The 13,804-nt window shown below is 59.1% G+C and overlaps 1 protein-coding gene across 1 annotated transcript; it reads right to left on the reverse strand.

Annotated features, from left to right (window-relative positions):
- Positions 1 to 1,645: 1,645 nt before the first annotated feature.
- Positions 1,646 to 13,423, reverse strand: NR5A1 (nuclear receptor subfamily 5 group A member 1). The gene is made up of 6 exons (XM_042830859.1): positions 13,322 to 13,423; positions 12,899 to 13,040; positions 9,995 to 10,635; positions 4,690 to 4,809; positions 4,403 to 4,550; positions 1,646 to 1,893 (listed from the first exon to the last, which is right to left on the reverse strand). The coding sequence occupies exons 1-6, from the start codon at positions 13,421 to 13,423 to the stop codon at positions 1,646 to 1,648; spliced, it is 1,401 nt and encodes a 466-aa protein (XP_042686793.1).
- Between the last annotated feature and the right edge of the window lie 381 nt (positions 13,424 to 13,804).

The raw sequence follows: 13,804 nt of genomic DNA on the forward strand, positions 1-13,804 counted from the left end.
TACTCCTGACATGGAAGTTAATAACCTCCTGTCTGGGAAGGAAGGTGGGGAGCAAGGGGCAGAGGGATGGGAGAGAGGAAAGGATGTGTGAAAGAGAGAGAGACACTTAAGGACACTTTTCATTTTCTGAAAATAAAATCTTTTACCTCCCAAACAATTTTCTCCAGTTCTTTAAGTTCACAGAAAGAAGAAGGTGAAACTGAACCACAGGAGGAAAATGCACAAACGTTGAAAAGCAAAAACAAACATGCTCTTCTGTATCTAACAAGCTGGGGTTGGCAGTTGGCAGCGCGAGAGCTCCTCAAGCCCCAGCTCTGCGTGGAGCTGCAGTGTGTGTGTCCCCGGCACCTGGCACAGCGGAGAAAAAACCTGAACCAAATCCATTGGTGGAGCTGGCAGGGCCATGTGCTGGGCACCGGTGAGGAGCAGCGCGGGGCAGGAGGAGGCCGCGATGGAGCCTCTGTGCTGCCCTGCTGAGCCCCAGCCCAGTGCAGGAGGAGAACCGGCATCTGTGCCTGACTTTGTGCTCTGCTGTCACCTGGGGACAAGGCAGCGCTGGCCCTCCTGCTTCCTCCTTGCCCAAGTGTCAGGGTGTTGCCAGGGCCCGCAGCTGCAGCCCTGGGCACGTGCTGGCACGTGCTGCTGCAACTGTCCCAGTGCCCACAGCATGAGGCCAGGCCCTGAGCGTCCCTCCTGCCCTGCTGCCACCAGCATCACCTGCAGACGGTCAGGGGGTGGTGCCCATCCCTGTCCCCGTCCTGCCCTTCTGCTGCTCCCCAGCAGCACACAGGCACAGCTGGTGGCTGGAGTGAGCTCCAGGAATCTGCCCAGGCTTTGGGTGCCTGGCCGTGCCTCTGTCCCTGCACCTTCTCTTGCCCTGCTGCAGGGCAGCTGAAGTGTCCCAGGGATGAGTTCCTGTCCTCAGCACTGTCTCTTGGAGCCTCTACACAAAACCTTGCCATCCTGGACGTGAGCTGAGCCCAGACATGGGTGGGATTTGGGCACTGCAGGTGCCAAGGGCTGTGAAACTGCAGTTCCTGACGTGGCACTGGCAAGCGCTAAGAAAACGGAGCCAGCTGAGGGTCAGCAGTGCCCTGCTTTGTGCTGGGCAGGCAGTGACTTCCCGTCAGACAGGAGCAGGTCTCTTAGCCCCAGGGCTCAGCTTTGCTGCTGCAGAAATCCCCTGCCGCTGTTCTGGTGCCAGAGCAAAGAGAAACCCCACATGCTGAGAGGATTTCAGCTCACTTCTTCCCATGCCCTCTACACCAGAGGGGGCATGCTGGGCAATGGAGGGCAGCGGCAGAGAGACAGAGTGCAGGGATGACAGGAGAGGAGCAGAAATGGGAGCAAAGCTGGGACAGGCTTTCCCCCTGCTCATGTTGCAGACCCAGGTCAGGCAGTGGGTCGGGCACTGACTGTGCAGGGTCTGCAGGGCTGCAGTGCTGGCAGGGCAGGCCGGCTGTTGAGCACGCGTCCCTGCGACCACTAACTGTCCTTACCACGTTTTAAAATAAATCGCCTGGGACCTTCCACTGGCACAGGTTAAATAGCATCACTGAGAGGCGAGGGGTGGAGAGGAGGTCCCAGGTGCATGCCCTGCCCCACTGCTGCATGGGGCCCTGCAGAGTCCATGTGGGAACTGCACTCAAGTCCGCTTGGCATGCAGCATCTCGATGAGGAGGTTGTTGCAGGGCACCTCTCCGCTCAGGTGCTTGTGGTACAGGTACTCCTCTGCCTGCATGCTCAGCGCCCGGACCTCGGTCAGCCGCAGCAGCAGCTGCCGGAACTTGTCTGTGCAGTGCGGGTAGTGGCACACTGTGTACTCCAGCAGTGCTGCATTGGCCTTCTCCTGAGCGTCCTTAGCCAGCGTGTGGTTCTCCAGGTACTTCACATCTACAAGAGAGCGAGATGGGGGGAGTGAAGTGGAGCCAGGCACAGGCACTGCCTGCACTGTGCTGGGTGCACCAGGAGGGTCTGTGCCCACTGTCCTTTCCCCGGTGCTGCAGCTTGGGTGCTCAGTTTGCTGATCGCCGTGCTGCCAGCTCCCCGTGTGTCCACACTCAGGACTGAGTTTGCAGCTTGAGCGCTGCCTGGCTGTGTGGAGCCCTCAGATCCAGGCGGTGGTGTTCTGCAGTTTATCTGGGGCTTTGGAGCCCAACAGGCATGGCCACGCCAAGGGCTGAGCGGCTCCTGGGAGGGCAATGTGCTGTGCTGGTGGTGGAGGGGCCTGGGACCCGGGGGCTCAGCCTCCGTGGTCAGGGTTTGCTGGACACCACACGGTGTGGGCTGCAGGCCTGCGGGGTGTGCCTGGCACTTATCAGATCACCCTTCCCTTTTAACTCCTGTGGCACATTTGCTCCTATTGTGGCCGCCTCCCTTCTACCCGGGGTTGTTGTTATGAAATCTCTTTATCTGCATAAGGTTATTGTGCATGTCATTAAAAAAAAGAAGTTATATTGATAAATGTCAAATCTATCCCCTGAGTTGGCTCAACAATAGCTAGTTCTACTCGATGAACTCACCTGGTTCTCTGAAAGACCCTATTCACTGTTTAATTGAATATTTGAATAATCTTTTCATTCCTGCAAGGAATAAAGAATGTTGTCCAAATAACATTGACTCACTTCATTTAGCGACACTGCAGCAGTTGCAAAGACTGTCCTGTGACAAAGCCTCCCATCACACATACAGATATGCCTGGGATTATTTCTATGCCCTCAAGTGTTCTTCCTATTCACAGCTCCTTTTGTTTGGGAGAAGCTGCTGATAAATTGCAAACGCTTAAGGGAATGTGGGCTATAAAAGCCTCTCTTCCTCCCCTCCCCAAGAGTAGCTGCTTCATGAATGTAAGTCATGAAATCGAATGATAGGTCAATCCATTAAGGCTCTATTAAGCCCTTCTGTAGAACAAAGCTAACCTGTGCCGTCCTCATAAATATTGCTATTTTGAGAAGCCCTAATTTTAATTAAATCTCTTTACCTGCTCAGGAGAGAAATCTATTTAGAACTCAAATGGCAGCTCTTGTGAGTGGGGCTTGGCTTTGATTGTGCTGTGGCAGAGTGGTAAATGTGGAAATTCTCTTGTTAAAGGCAATTACATCCTGAACATAATACACAATCCCATCCTCTACAGCTGAGCCTGAGAAGGGCAAATTACTCCAAGTGAGCTCTGCAATATGGAGAGAAAAAGTTGAATTTGGGGCAAAATAATGTCTGGGAAAACACTGCTGTTTTATTCCATGCCCTCCCTGAAAGCTGCTGCTCTGGGGATGAGGAATCCCAGGCTGAGAGCAGTGCTGCAACCATCGGTGCCTGGAAGGATGATGCCCTGCTTGCTGCCATCTGCGGGAGGGATGGGGACAGGGATGGGTTCAGGGATGGGGCAGCCTTGGAGGTCACGCTACTGCAGAACCCATGGGGCAGCAGTGGGGCATGGCCCCTTCTCCAGCTCCCTCATTTCCCAGCACTGTTTGTGCCACACCTTATCACTGTTGAAATAGCGAGTCGCCATATCTGGTTGCTCTGGATTTCAAAACAGCTCCAGAGAAAAAAAGAATGCCTTGGGAGGAGGAGATGCTGCAGCTGCAGGAGGGGACAGCTGCGTGGCTCCCGGCTCCCTGGGACCTGCTGCTGCCAGGGATGTCCTCAGCAAACTCCACTCCGAGATTGGGATGGGACAGAGACGCCCATCTCTCCCCAGCACCCAGGTGCTGCATATTCTCTCTGGGCACAATTAGCAACAGCGGAGGGAGAGGTGTGAGGTGGCAGCGGGGCAGACAGCTGAGCGCCTGGCAGCCCTGTGCCGGGGGGTCAGAGCTCCTGCTGGGATGGCACCAAACAGGCAGTGGTGGCAGTGGTCACGAAGGCCACGATGGGGCCACGCGTCGCATCCCTGCACAGCAGCAGTGGGCAGAGGGTGCAGCCCCGGGGCTGCAGGGCTGGGCCGGGTGGGCTCTCAGCTGCGGCTCCGCGTGTTTTGTCTGGGTGAGGAGCGGCCGTGTGAATGCGCCGCCTCGGCCGACCGCAGGCTCCGGGCAGAGCCTAATCAGAAGCAGCGTGCTCCTGGTGCTGCCGCTGACGCACATCCCGGGAGATAGGGCTGTCCCTGCGGCTGCCCCTGCCAACACGGCGCTTTGCAGGGCACTATCAGCTGCTGCCTTCTCTGCAGAAGCAGGAGAGTGATCAAAACAGGCTCTGCTCATGGGACTGGGGATGCAGTTTCCTCCACAGCCACAATGGAGCAGGAACAGCCCTCAAAGCTCCAGATTCACAGGGCAGGGCAGCGGTGAGGCCTCAGCCCTTGTTCTCAGTGTGACACCAAAGCTTCTTTATCCCCTCTGCCCATCCACGAACACAGGCTCTGCCCTCACTGCCCACTGCTCCATCCACGGTCCCCACTCACCAAGGCTGAAGAGGATCAGGAATTTGAGGCAGACGAACTCCTGACGGTCCACCTGAAGTGAATGCAGGTGCAGGACCAGCTCCTGTGCCCGCAGCACCAGAGAGTGCAGGATGGAGCCCGCCTGCGCTGCCACTGCCGACAGATCCACCTGCAGGAGGAACAGCATCAAGCATGGGGCCCCACTCCCACCCCACCATGTGCCCACCACAAACTGGAGAGAGGAGTGAGCTCAGAAGGGAGGCAGCAGCAGTCCCCAGCTCCACAGTGCAGTGCAGCCCTGCGCTCACCTCCTGCCCGGTGACCAGCAGCACACTGTGCTCTTTGCCATGCTGCAGCTGCCGGTACACATGGTCGAACACCAGCAGCTCGCTCCAGCAGTTCTGCAGCAGCTTCATCTGGTCTCCCACCTGTAAGAGAGCAGAGTCACATTGCTGGCACCGGCACTCAGACGTGGTGCTGGGCCCTGGCTGTACTGCAGTGCATCCCACGGGGCCGGGAGTGCTGCGCTCAGTGTGGCACAGTGTGGGTGCAGTAACAGAGAGGAAGTAGTGTCAGAAATCTGTGTCCACCGCCTAAGCACAGCAGCGAATCCGGTCATCAATGGGTGCCACAACAGGAGGCCACCTGCCAGCAGGGCGAGCAGTGGCACTGCTTTGGCGCTGTACCAAAGCCCACGTGGGATACCTGAGGCCCAACAAACTTCTGCTCAAGGGGAGTCAGAGCCATGGGGCCACCCCCCACAGTACCACAGATTTGTACACAGGGCCACAGGTGGGGAGGGCTCACAGCAGGAGCCCACGGTGCACTGCTGCCTTCCCAAGAGCCCCCTCCCTCCTCTGACCAGCTAAAGAATTACTTTTCACAAATCTGTCCCCACCGGTGGAAGCCCTGTGCACACTGCACCCACAAAATACTTCCCAGTCCCTCACCCGCACACATCTATGTCCCACTGATGCTGGCTGCCCCTTATCAGTGCTGCCTTGCCTCCACACAGCAGGAACCTCACAGAGCCACGCACAACATCTTTAACAAAACGGCCATTGGCCGCTTCCCTGCAGCCTGACGGGGCTGCACAAAGGCTCTGTGTCTGCAGGCTGCTCTGGGCTGCTTCCAGATTGAAGGAACAGAGCGTCCGTTCTCCCAGGGCAGGTCTGGGGGAGGCGTGGGCAGCACTCAAACCCCAGCACCCCCACAGCATGCCTGGCTGCCCACACCTTCACACACCCCCACACACAGCCATGTGCTGGTTGGGCGTGCAGAGCTATACGTGTGCACAGCTGTGTGTGCAGCTGTAAGAAATGTGCACGGCTCTAAGTGTATGCAGTTACGTGTACGCAACCAGGTTTGCAAAGAAATGCTAAGACATTTAACTCGAGAGGCAAAGTGTCCAAACTTCCCAGAGTCTCCCTGGAGAGTGGGGCTGGAGGCCCCAGTGGTGGATGGCAGATGAGCCAGCCATAGGTTTGGGTGCATGTGGCACAAGGCAGAGCTGTACCCAACCCAGGCCTGATGGTGCTGCAGGACATGAGAGGTGCCAAAGCCATCGTTCCCACAGATGAAGATGGGGTGACTGCAATCACCTCCCCCCAGCACCACCCGGAGAGCTCTGCAGTGCCATTTGCTCTTTGCTGTTGATGGAAGGAAGATAGATGCGGTATCATAGAGCTGGATAATGCCATCGTTTGGCTGAAGAGGCTGCAATAAACCAGTGCCAGGAGATTGCAAAAGGAATAGGAATGAGATGAGAAAGAGCTTTATGGATCCCATGCCAGCACCCCCAGGGGCCACTGAGATGTATTTTGGGGGCTTTGGGGGTGAACATGGCAGCAAGGTGCAGCAGGATGCAGTAGGGCCGCCTGGAAGCAGTGCTCAACAGAGCACAGCTGGATGGAGGGTTCTGCCCAGCTGCTGCACGAAGAACTGGGGAAAAGCTCATCCTGCATCAAAACAAGTGGGAGATCCACATCCTGGCTGACCCTTGTCCTGAGGCGGTGCAGCGGCGCAGGGATCTGAGCTCCCAGCACAGCCCTCCTCCCACCCCACCGCTCACGGCTGCGCTGAGCCCCATGCTCAGTCTCACAGTGTTGTTTTCTAACCTCCTTCCTGTGCCTCATTCCTCGTTGGGATGATCTCCAGAAGGGACAGACTGAGGGTTTTGTGCTAAAAATGGCTTAAAAAAAAAAAATCTTTTCCAAAAGGAAACATTTAAACAATCTTGAGATCTTCGTTCTTTCCTTGAACAATTGCTAACTGCCTTCTCCCCACCTCTGCGGGCAGTTCCAGCACATCTCCATCACACCACCAGCCCCCCCCTCCATCTCACACTGCCCAGCCTGAGCCAACACCCCACCCACAAGGGGCAGACAAGGCACCCCCCCTCCATGGCTCCATACCCTGCAGTGCTCGTGGCTGAGCAGGGGCTCGTAATGTGTGGCCATCCAGAGGCGGTTGGTCCTCTGGTGCAGCGGCACACTCCCTGCTCGCCTGCAAAAGTTAAGCAAAGGATCGTCCTCTTTTAACGTCAAGGCTTTTCAGCAGAGTGCTGCATGGAGGACCTGATGCAAGCTGTCTTTAAGCGGTGACCTTTATTTTTTGAAGAAGGCATTCAACCCATGCACAAAACACGGCAGTGAAGGGCTCCTTGCATGGCGTGAGCGCTCACACAGCTCCACCACTGCAGAGAAGGCCTTTCTGTGATGGCAGTCTGTGATCAATGGAAAATTCCATTGCTCTGCAATAAGGGGCTGCCAGGGGCAGGCGGTGCCCCCAGGACTCCGTGTGGCGCTGTTCCTGCAGGTGCTCCCCGACCCACAGCACAGGCAGCTCCTGGGTGTGAACACGAGCTGCCAGCACCACTGCTGGGAGCGTGAAAGTGGATTAACCATCCACCAAACACCTCAATTAAAACCCACACGAACATAAGGTGTGACAGCCAGATGCAGGAATCACTCCCACTGCCCTGACACCACCACAATGAGCAGCGCAAAGCAGAATCCACTGAGCACGGTGCAGGGTCAGCTCCCTGCAGGCAGAGCTGTGCTCAGCCCCAGGCTGCTGCCCCTTCCCTGCATCACTGTGGGAGCACACGGCTGAGGGAAGCGGTCACATTTACCCCAGTGCATGGGATGCTGAACATTGCTGCTGCGTCCACCGCCAGAAGGAGATTTTAAATCTGCCAAAAACGCACTGGCTGTTGGCCAGGAGATGGGGTCAACATGACCCATGTGTGCTAGAGACAGAGGAGCAGCCGAATGCATATGGGACCAGCGGGAGCTCCCAGATCATTCCCAGTGAGCGAGGGAAACTGGTCCCACGGACAGGGCCCAGCCATTGTGCCCCTCACCACATGCCCATTGCTATGAGCCTATGTGCCCACACTCAGGGCTTTGGGTGGCCTCTGACTGGAGCCGCAGCAGTTTGTTGCACATTCCTGGCTGCTCATCCAAACCCAAAGGTCATCACACGATGTGTACATGACATTTATATGTGCACGGAGCACTATCACCTATCTAAACAGTACCACGCCAATATTGGTATATAAAATGAACCTTGGGCAGACACAACGTGTGTGTACGAGTGTGTGCGTGCACATCTCTCTCTCCTCATATATATATAAAAAAATTACATCTGAAAGGACAAAGTTGCCTGAGACTCACAACCCTACAAAATATATTTCACCCCCGGCCCATATTTTTCTTCCTGAAGAGCCGCTGCAAATCTTCCCTCAGCCCTGACACATCTCATCTAGACTCAGTTAAAGTTCGTATTTATGGGCGTCAGCGCTGACCTCTTCCACCTCCGCCCGCGTGGCCTCGCGCCGCGGCTCTGTGGCCGGCCCTCGATAAACAGAGGGCCCCCAAATCCCCCTCTGCTGCGCGGCATTATTAGTCTTGCCTCCGAAGGCCAGCGCAGTCCGTAATTCTCCGCCTGGTGACACAAGATGAACGCGGCGACATCAGTCTCGCGGCGGATTGGCATGGGGACCCTCGTTTGTCAGTGGCAGACTGACAGAATTACTGGCCCTTAAATGAAACGATATATCTGGGAAGTTAAATCTGTTTTCAATCTGGCTGCCCTGTGCCGGCAGGCGGACGTGGCGCGTGAACTGATGTCAAGAGGCCGCTTGCCCCTCTCCCCCCGCGTCCTTCCCAGGGCGCAGGCGGGGGGGTCTCCCCAACACCCCCGGCCACGGTCATCCCCTGGAGGTGGTAGCAAAGGATCTGCAGCAGCACGACGTTGGCAGGAACGGACATGGGAACAGGAATGGGACCCGCTGACTGGGGGGTACCCGCAGCAGGCTGGGGCAGTGCTGGTGCAACAGCGGTGCAAAGCCAGCGTGATGCTCAGTTCAATGCCTGGTGCAACGCTTAGCGTGATGTCTGGTGCAATGCCAATGCTTTGCCTGACTCCTCAAAGCATCTAGCTGCCCTTCCCTGGCTGGTGCAGCAGCAACCACCTGCATATGGCCATTTCCAGGAGTGGGGGGGTCCATGGAGTCCCTGCCCTGAGAAGCGCTGACTTTGCAGCGGGGACTGCCTGTGTTACAGCCATCAATCCCTGAGGCCACGATTTTACACTGTGCTCACAGACAAAGCCATAAAGTCAGCAAAGCCATAAAGTCGGCACTAGAAGAGTTCATTTCCCACCCTGCCGTGCTTTGATGCGCTGTGCAGGGCAGGGAGCAGCCATGGGTCTGTGGAGCTGCCCTGTGCTCAGGTGAGAGCTCTGGCCCTCCTGCCTGGAGCCCTCAGATGTGGATTCACACAGAAACAGCCCATTCTCCTGACTCGATCAGAAAGACAATAGCATTGCAAGGCTACGTGGCCATGCAGCTGAGATCTGCATTTACACTGTTTATAATATCTCCTGCAAAACAACAGCCTCTCTGTTCCCAAAATCCAGGCTGGACACTGATATGATTGAAAGAAGCCTGACCCAGCCCCACTGCGTGCCTTCCGGACACTGTTCTGTGCAGCCGGGGGCTATTTTGGGCGTGAGGACTGCTCTGCAGCCCCTGCCTGAGACCAGGTCCCACGGCAGCAGGATGGGTTGGTATGGGGCAGTGCAAGAGGGCACCACATGTCCCCACCTGTGGCTCAACTCTCTTTGGCTGCATTGCAAAATGCATCTCCTGGTTTTGCCCCAGTTTGAGATCTTTGATCAGCCGGGGCTAAGAATGCAAAAAGGCTGAGTGTGGCTGGGCTGCCCCAGCCCTGCTCCCCCCCACTGCTGGCCCCAGTTCTTGTGGGGCTGGGAGGTAGAAGGGCCCTCGCCCCATCCCTGCTGGCTGCTGTCAGGTCCCTGCCTGACAGCATCGATTTTCCTCCTGAAGATGAAGGAGAGAATTGTTTCACCCGTAATTCCTCAACGTTACGTTTTTCAATTATATCTTCAGCTTGACACCGCGCTCACTCTGCCTTGCGATTGCCTCCATACCCCCCGCTGCCGTGATGGATCACATACGTGAGCCCCTTGTTGCCAGCTGGGACCATTCTGGTGCTCAGCTGGGATGCCCAACCCCGCCACATGTTGGCACGCTGCAGCCCCCACCCCACTCGTGCCGGCCCCCCAGCCCCCACTGCCCAGCCCTACCTCCAGCTCCTTGAAGAAGATGCAGCTCCGCGCCCACTCCACGATGGAGAATAGTGTCTGGTCAGCCATCTTGCACATGAGGCCAAAGGTACTGAGCTTCTCATGCCGGCCCTTGCCCTGCTCTTGCTGCAGGCAGGCCAGGATGCGTGCCTTCACCTGTGCCTCATCAGGCTCCAGCTGCAGCAGCTTCAGGATGACCTCGGGGATGTCGGGTGGGGAGCTGCTGGGGTAGGTCTCTGGGTACGCATAGGCAGGCACGGCCTCATGCACAGCGCTGTAGTGGTCGGGGTACTCAGACTTGATGGTGCGGTTGGGGAAGGAGGGATAGTGGTAGCCAGCGAGCGGCGCGTGGCTGGGCACAGTCATGGCCAGGGAGGGGGTCCCGTAGGGGCCGCGCTCGTAGTCAGCAGGCGTCAGGGCGGCGGGGTTGGGCGGCAGGGTCTTGGCCATGGCGTGGATGCTGTGGATGGTGGAGGAGAGCCCGTAGTCGTTCTGCACGGGTGACACGATCTGTGGCACTGTCTCCAGCTTGAAGCCGTTGGCACGGATCAGCGCTTTCTTCTGCTGCTTTAAGGCACGGTCCCGTTTGTACATGGGCCCAAACTTGTTCCTCCCACCACGCATCCGATCCGCGCGCACGGCTGTGGGCAGAGGAACAGAGCTGCAGTGAGCAGAACAGAAGCAGGGTGTGGGGGGGATGGGGACCGATGGGGCCAGGGGCGGTGGGACCCCTTCCCAGAGAGCTGTGCTGCCGGTTGAGGTGTGCTGCACTGTGAGGGAGGAAGGCATACTTGGGTGCATGAAATACACGGAGGTAAAGAGCGCAGAGCAGAGCCCCGGGAACGCGAGTGAGTTGGGTGCCTGACGCTGCTTTCATTTTCACGGCCCCCGGGCCTGGACCACCCCTGGAATTTCATTCGGGGCAGCACAGACCGCGCTGCCTTCTGCAATCCTCTCCCATCCTTCGGAGTGCTCTCCCTGCTGCCCCGCTCCTCACCGCCCTGCATGCTGCGGCGGCACAGCAGAGGCTGCTCCGAGCCTCGAGTTAAACCCAAGAATGTGTCACCCAAGCAGGTGCTTCTCTGCAGCACAATCTTGGCCCCGACATGGCGGCCGCCGGCCCACCCGCACAGCCCCGGCAGCCGAGAGGGGAGCGAGCCAGCAGGCACCGCGCGGCCCCGCGTGCAAGGGAACAGCCTTTGGCGGGTTTGCAGCCCTCGAGAGCAGGCTGCTGGCTGCTCTGTTCCGTGCTCCCCTCCTTCCTTTGCCTCCCTTTCCCCGCGTGCCCCGCGGGGCTGCAAGCCCCCAGACTTTCCCCAAGCAGGCTGGAGGGGAGGCAGCACGGCCGGGAGCAGCATTTGCAGGAAAGCAGGAATGTGCTCCCCGGGGAGCTGCTCTGCGATTCCTCCCTCGTTCTTTATTCATGGAAACAGCTTACCCAGCCGCGCAACTCAAGGATGCCTCGATATTGGGGTACCTGGACGCTGGGATGCTTCCGCTCGGGCTATGAGAGCCCCGCTGCCTTCGGGGTGCGCCACTGACTGTGCCGGCCCTCGGCCCGCAGCCCTGGGTCGCAGCCTGCACCCCCGTCTGCACTGCAGTGCGCGGAGAACACAGATCTCCCCCGCCCTCCAATTAACGTACTGTTTCCCCCCCACGGCCCGAGGCCGGGCAGGGCGATGACCAGGGAGCGGAGCCCGGCCCTGCACGTGCTGGAGGTGCTCACAGAAGCCTCCCGTGGTAAACGCCGATCCCCTCCTTTGCTCCCGAAGCGCGAGCACAAAGAGGGAAGGGGCTTTCCTGCTCCCTCGCGCTCCGCTTTCTCATTTCAGAACCGGATCCGTTCTGAAATCTCTCTGGATTTTGTCCTGTCTTGCTGGAGGATTCTCCGTGTAGCTCAGATTCCCTGACCGAAAAACACCGATCACAAAGGCAAGGCGGGCTCGTGTTTTTAACACAAAAGAGTCCCACGGGAACGCCGTTCGCCTGCGGGTGCCTCCTCCTTGGTGAGCTGCTGCGGCGAGCAGCGAGGAGATAAAAAAAAAAGGGGTGAGACGGTGCCGCAGCCTGGGCAAAACACGGGGCCGAACGAGCTCCACCGCACGCAAACCGCCCAAAATAGGAAAGCGGAGCGTGTCCATCCCAACCCCGAAGGCGCAAACGCCGCCGCTGCCTCCCCTCGCTCCCAGCACCCGTCCCGAGCCCAGAGCTGCCGCAAGGCGCGGAGCGGCCCCGCTCTTCGCTCTTCGATCGGCCACCACTGCACGGACCGCACGAGGAGCGCTGCCGGCCCGCCACGCGCCCGCTGACACCGCGGCCGGGGAAGGGGAGCGGGCACAGCTGTGGGATTTCCTTCCCCGTTTGTCTGCGGTCCTCAGCGCGCTTTGCGTGTGCAGAGCGCGGCAGAAATCCCGGCGTAGGGCTCGGGGATATCAAAGCCCGACCGTCGCGACGCGGTGGGGCTGAGCGCTGCGACGCGCGGCTCTCGGCGGATCACCGCGTGTTACCGCGCTGCCCGGAGCCGCGCAGAGAGAAAAACTGATTTGCGGCGGATCTCCCGCAGTTTTCGTGTCAGTCTCATAATATTTAACGTTTTCCTTAAGTCTCTGCTTCTGGAATTGTGCGATTAAGGAAAAAAAAATTCTAAGTTATTTCCCAACGTTTTGCCAAGCAAGGACAGTCCCGGAAAGTTGAAGCCTCGACAGCCAAAACACGGGAGAAACAAAACAAAAACAAAGAAAAGAAAAGCAGAATACAGGGCGACAAAACGAATTTTTCGTTGACTTGTGGAGGAAAAACGGAATCGGAGCCGCCGCGGCAATTCCCGGCCCGGGAGGCGCGGGGCACAGAGCGACCGCAGCGGGGGGACAGCACCCAACCCTCCCCCGGGCCGCCCCGCGGTACCTTCCAGGCGCATCCCCACGGTCAGGCACTTCTGGAAGCGGCAGTACGGGCAGCGCTTCCTCTGGGTCTTGTCGATCTTGCAGTTCTGGCTCTCGGTGCAGGTGTAGTGTTTGTTGTTCTGCACCGTCCTCTTGAAGAAGCCCTGCGGCGGCCAACAGCGGCGATGCGTCGGCACCGGCACCACGCAACAGCCCGCATCAGCCCGCACCCAGTCCCCTCTCCCGGCCCCGGCCCCGCCGCCCCCCGCCCGGCTCCCGCCCGGCTCTCGCCGCTCTCCCGTCCCGCCGCCGAGCGGTGAATCGCCGCCAACGAAAGCGGGCGGGGGGCGGCTCGCGAGAGGCTCTCCTGCCCCTGCCCCTGCCCCGGCCGTGTCCCCCCCCGCTCCCCGCCCGGCCCCGCTGCCCGCCGACCGGCGGCTCCTACCTTGCAGCTCTCGCAGGTGAGCAGCCCGTAGTGGTACCCGGAGACCTTGTCCCCGCAGACCGGACACAGCTCGTCCAGGTCCTCATCATAGGAATAATCCATCCCCGCCGGCGGCCCTGCTGCGGGACGGGCGGGTCAGCGGGGCGGCACCGGGCGGCCCCGAGCCCTGCACCGGGTGCGGAGCGGGAGAGCGGCGCGGCGAAGCCCGAGCGCAGGTGCCGGAGCCAGAGCCCTTTATAGAGCCTGGAAGAGCATCTCCATGCGGGTGCGGGCGGGCGGACAGCCCCCCGGGGGATGGGGAACCTCCTCTGGGAGAGCGGGCGGCGGGAGACTGGGGCCGGGCTGGGGAGGAGGGACCTGCAGGGACCCGGCAGCCCGAGGGCAGGGCGGGAGGGGAGCTGGACGCCGCCGGGGCTGCGGCCGGGGGCGGCCGGGACTGAGGGAGCCCCGGGCTGAGGGCACCTCCTCAGGAATCATCGTAAG

Source organism: Centrocercus urophasianus, unplaced genomic scaffold (assembly GCF_019232065.1).
Source record: "Centrocercus urophasianus isolate 14NV4802_14NV808 unplaced genomic scaffold, USGS_Curo_1.0 seq_34, whole genome shotgun sequence".
NCBI classification, from domain to species: Eukaryota; Metazoa; Chordata; class Aves; order Galliformes; family Phasianidae; genus Centrocercus; species Centrocercus urophasianus.